General features: G+C 56.5%; 1 protein-coding gene across 1 annotated transcript in view; it reads left to right on the top strand.

Moving 5' to 3' along the window:
* Window positions 1–1,500, top strand: part of LOC104516392 (immunoglobulin superfamily member 3-like) — a gene marked incomplete at its 5' end in the record, with an annotated part of 9,549 nt that extends 8,049 nt beyond the window's left edge. The window contains 2 exons of the mRNA XM_010160697.1: window positions 68–502; window positions 1,250–1,500. Coding sequence (XP_010158999.1) covers window positions 68–502; window positions 1,250–1,500 — 686 coding nt within the window. The remainder of the gene's footprint in view (window positions 1–67; window positions 503–1,249) is intronic.
* Window positions 1,501–5,153: the final 3,653 nt, after the last annotated feature.

Here is a 5,153-nt window from a genome sequence, read left to right as displayed (position 1 = left end):
CAAACCATTCTGTGGTTCTACGATAGTATTTTGCTCAGCACTCACCTCTCTCCTTTTGTCATCTCAGATCCCACCTTGCAGGTGGACACAGCCACCGCCAACCTCACGGTGCAGGCGAAGGAATCCTTCCCACTGGACTGCAGCATCCTGTCCCGCTCCAGCCCGGAGTCCCACTTTGCGGTGACGTGGTACAGCCTGCGGGCCAAAGAGGCAGGTGGCCACGGGGAGGAGGAGGAGGAAGAAGAGGAGGAGGAGAGGGAGGCGGTGCTGAGTGTGGGCCCCGACGCCGTGTTCAGCCCCGAGGCCAGCCGCTGGGAGGGCCGCCTGCGCTTCCAGAGGCTCTCAGCGGTGCTCTTCCGGCTGACGGTGCTGCAGGCCGGCGGTGCCGACACCGGCAACTACTCGTGCCGGGTGGAAGAGTGGCTGGCAGACCCCAACGGCGTGTGGTACCGGCTGGCAGAAGAGGAGTCAGGGATGGTTGCTGTTCACGTGCAGGACGCAGGTGAGAAGAAGTGTCTTGGAGGCACAGCCCTGGCACCCCTGCGTCTCTGGTTCAGCCATGAGAAAAAGGCCAAGGGGTGAGCAAGACTGGGCCTCACCTGTGCCGGGGAGAGTCCGTGGTGCTGGTGCTTTTCCGGTCAGCTCAGTGGCTCGCGGCCCAGCTCTTGGCTGGGCCTGCACATCTGTGCTGCGCTTAGCCCTGTGCTAGGGCTGCCTATCCCACAGCACCTGCTGTGTCCCAGGTCAGCGGGACCGACATTGACCTCCTCTGGGGTTTAGCCTTTCCCTTTGGGAAACACCCTGGAAGCTGGCTTAGCTCCACACAAGGGCACAGGCTGTGGCACAAGGGTCTCTTCCCGGTAACTCCTGAAGCCATCGGATGGTCTGGAGGCCCCAGAGATAGCTGAAGTCATGACGGTTTTGTGGGCCCTGAAGGGATGTGGCCCCTGTGTACCACCACTGCGGGAAATGATGCCTTGCAAGGCACCCTGCTTTATACCATACCAGAAAATCCCCACGGGGGAGGACTCTCTAGCACTCAGGAAACTCTGGGAGGAAATAAAGCCAAACCATGCCCTGCAGTTATCTTTTTTCCTGCTGCCCTGATACCAGTTATAGGTATTTTGCTCAGAGCCTCACTTCCTGCGTTGGCACAGATTAACGAGCACCCGGATTTCGTGGTTTTGAAGTTCGTAGGCCACGCGTTGCAGGCAAGCTATGAAATGTGACCGTGCTGTGTCTCTTCTAGGCTCCACGCTGCAGTCTGTCATCTGCTCCAATGACGCCCTCTTCTACTTCGTGTTCTTCTACCCCTTCCCCATCTTCGGCATCTTGATCATCACCATCCTCCTGGTGCGGTTCAAGAGCCGAAACTCCAGCAAGAACTCGGAGGGCAAGAACGGGGTCCCCTTGCTGTGGATCAAAGAGCCTCACCTCAACTACTCTCCCACCTGCCTGGAGCCGCCAGTCCTCAGCATCCACCCAGGAACCATAGACTAAAGAGGCAGAGGTGCCTGGGGGGACACGCAGAGGGAGAAAGCAGAGCCACACCGGGAACACTAAGGAACAGAGCGGGTTTTGTTGTTCTTGTTTCGTTTGTTTCAGTGTCGGCACTCCGGCACAGCCGGCGGGGACAGGAAGGTCCGAGGCTTTCTCCAGCACCTGTGGGAATGTGCCCCATCACCCCGATGGACGGAGGGTCCCTGCGCTTGCTGTACATAGCAGATGTTCCTCTCGGATTAATTTTGCTCCCATCAGTTGCTGTCCTTTGAGCTGTTACTTTTTCACTGTCGTTTCTTTTTCGGTCGCTCCAAGAACTGTAGGCTCCCCCCACCTTCCACTCAGCGAGGAGTTCCCAGTGGGCTTTTGGTCCTGGGACGACCTCTTTGGAAGTAAATGTATATGTTTTCCAAAACAGACTCTGGTTTTCCCCCTCAGACTTGGTGCCGTGCTGAAGAAGGTCTTTTCCCAAGGTGTGCTGAGCTAGCTCCTCCCTCTTCCAAAGCAGACAAAGCCAGGTCCAGCTCCTGAGGGGGTTAGCTGGGCTGTCAGGAGGCTTGTGTCAAAGATTGGCTGTAGCTTCAGCATCATCTTCTTGCCTCCACCTTGCTGCTCTCGCAGGAGGGGGCAATTCACCTTCCGGGTGACTTGCAGAGACTGAACGTTCAGCGTGCTTACGGTCAGGACAAAGGCAGTTTGGTTTGTCTCCAGGAACGGAAGAGGGGGATGGAAGGAAGACACCTGAAAGCCCTGACTTTGTTGGCAGCAAAGAGGGTCCCTCGTACAGCCCAGCTCACCAGAGTCACGCTCCTACCTGGTGTCCACGCTGCCACCTCTGACAAGGTGGGTTCTCTCCGTGCCCCCGGCGTCTGGAGCCCGGCTCTGAAGATTTCAACACGACCAAAGCAATGACTCCAGAGCGGGGGAAAGGGGAAGCTCCACAAGCTGGGTCACGGCCCCTGGATGGTTCAGCCGAGGAGCCCGGTTGCAGCCATGCCACACAGTGGGGACACGCAGTCCACCACCACGTGTCACGTGTTCCCCGGCGCCTCGCGCTGCTTCCTGGCGTGAGGTCGGACAAGGCGAGGAGCCTGCACGGCGCCCTGGGGACTTCCCTGTCCCCTTGGGCCAGGAGAAATCTTCCCCTCCATTTATGCGTGCATCTGCCGTTTTTTAGTTCCTCTGGCTTTAGGAGGTGAAACCGTTCCTCCGCAAGCCCCCCTCCCGGCAAAGTCACCTGCTCTCGTCTAGGCAGTCGCTGTGGCAGGAAATGCTGTTCTTTCTGTGAAAGATATGGCTCTCGCCAACCGAACCAGGGCTCTCTCCGTGGGGGGCACCTGAGCTCCCGCACCCCGTAATGCCAAGTACCCCTGTCCTGTGGAGGAAACCGCCTCCTCCCCTGCACGCCCGAAGCGTCACATCTGGCGGAAGAAAACGTTTGCCAAAAATGGCCTTTCCTTGTCTTCCTTGGTGTCTTCCTGGCAAATCCGGCCATTTATTTCTTGCAGCACAGCTGAAGCCGACCAGGGTGGAGGGGCGGCAGCCCCATGTGTGAGAGGTGCTGTACCCGCAGCCACCGTCCCCGTCGGGAGGGTCGGACTGCTCTGTGCGAGGAGAAGGGGACCTCCCTCAGCAGATGCTCCGTAGCACTACTTGGTCAGACCCCGAGGCCTTGACGTTTCAGAGGTGGCGAAGCCTCAGCTGGGAGATCTGCACTGTGCGTCCTCTCTCCCAGCAGGAGAAGGTGGCCCCAGGCCTTCCCGTGCCAGGGCACGTGAAGTCAGCCACCTCTGCTGCTCTACCACAGCAGCACTGGTTTCTTCTTCCGCTGGGAAGCCCGAACTTCCCTCATCCCTCTGCGAAGTCTGCCTCCTTGAGACGTAACTGCTTCCTGGCCCCAGCATACGCAGAGTATCACACTCCTACATATATACATATCGCACACCTACACACTCGTCTTCCCTTTCCAGATAAGGCGTCTGCAAAGAGAGGAGTGGGATGGGAAGTGAATGGAAATGCAGAACCAAGGCATAGACAGCAGCAACTGCAGCCAGTGGGTACTGTTTCCTAAATGTGCATCTCCTGGACATACTGCTGCCAGGCGGGAACTGCAACTCCTCTCAGCTTTAAAGGAAAATGAAGTTGGCGGCAGGAACCGTTCTTCCCTTGGAGTGTGCTGTGCCGAGTCCGAGCCACACTCCTCCTCGCCAGCCCGCCTGCCCCCACGCAGGGCTCTCCTGGAGGGCTGTCCCGCAGCCCCGTATCCCTGGCCGAAACGAGTCCCTTCCCAGCCCAGCGGTTCCTGCACCAAAGCCAGGCTTTCCCAGGAAGCAGCTCGCGCAGTGGTCCCTGAATGTACCTGGCCGGTGGCGTTTCTCTGTTGCGCTGGCGGCGTGTCGCCCAGTCTCAGACTTCTCTCTCTTTTTATACGGCAGACTCTTCCTTAAGTTTTAACACGAAGCTTTTCAAACCGCTCTCTCTGCTGTAACTTTCTGTAACGGACCCGAGAAGAGGGAGAGAGACACCCTATCCATGCATGATGTGGGGGAAAAAAAAAAACCCGAACACAACCGTTTGGGATTTTTTTAAAAAAAGAAAACCAACAAAAACTTTGTACTATGTTGCACTAAAACATGTTTTATACAACACACCTGAGAGCTGTAGTAAACTGTGTTGAAATTGTGGTTCCTCTCGCTGCTGGTTTTTGTCAGATCTGGGTTCCCTCACGCCTTCAGGCGCGCTCCCTGCGTAAAGGCACGCTGACCCCCGAAGCCCGCTCTCCCTTCAAGGTGGCCTCTCCCCCTCCCACCAGCCCTATTCCCAGATGCACCATGTTTCCTCCCGCCCCGGTAGCGCACCTCTCTCTTGCGGGCTGGAGCTTGCAGACACCTCCCTCTCTCTGGCTCCCCCATACCTTAATTCCCACCCGTTAATTCATCCTGTAACAGACATCAACATTTAACAGAGGCACATCCGATCTGTTTATTGAATGGGATACATCGTTTTTGATGATGCTATGAAAACTGTACTTTGCTGTGTGTCACAGTCTCGAGTTGAAGGAAAAAAACACATTTTTAAATAGAATTCTCCATAGCAAATGTTAAGCAAATCCTCTGTAGTAACCTTGCTGTAAGCAGAAGAATCATACAATCACAGAACGGTTTGGGTTGGAAGGGACCTTAAAGACCATCTAGTTCCACCCCCCCTGCCATGGGCAGGGACCCCTTCCACTAGACCAGGTTGCTCAAAGCCTCATCCAGCCTGGCCTTGAACACTTCCAGGGATGGGGCATCCACAGCTTCTCTGGGCAACCTGTTCCACTGCCTCACCACCCTCTCTGGGAAGAATTTCTTCCTGATATCCAATCTAAACCTCCCCACTTTCAATTTAAACCCGTTACCCCTTGTCCTGTCACTGCAGGCCCTTGTAAAAAGTCCCCCATCCCCCCCCGCCTTCCTGTAGGCACCATACATCCTCAGCTAAAAATCCTCAGTTGTATGAAAAAACTCTGTTGTCCCTGGGTTTGCCCCCCGTCCCCCCAGCAAGCTGTCTGGGGCTGCGTCTGCTCTAGTCTCGGTGCTCAGGAGCAGAGGTTTAGACTCCGGAGATGCCCAGTGCCAGTGGTGTCCCCAGCACTCCCTGCGGACAGCACA

This window comes from Eurypyga helias, unplaced genomic scaffold (assembly GCF_000690775.1).
Source record: "Eurypyga helias isolate BGI_N326 unplaced genomic scaffold, ASM69077v1 scaffold12661, whole genome shotgun sequence".
Classification (NCBI taxonomy): Eukaryota; Metazoa; Chordata; class Aves; order Eurypygiformes; family Eurypygidae; genus Eurypyga; species Eurypyga helias.
Note: the sequence above shows the minus strand (reverse complement) of the source record. Positions and strands in the feature narration are given on the sequence as shown.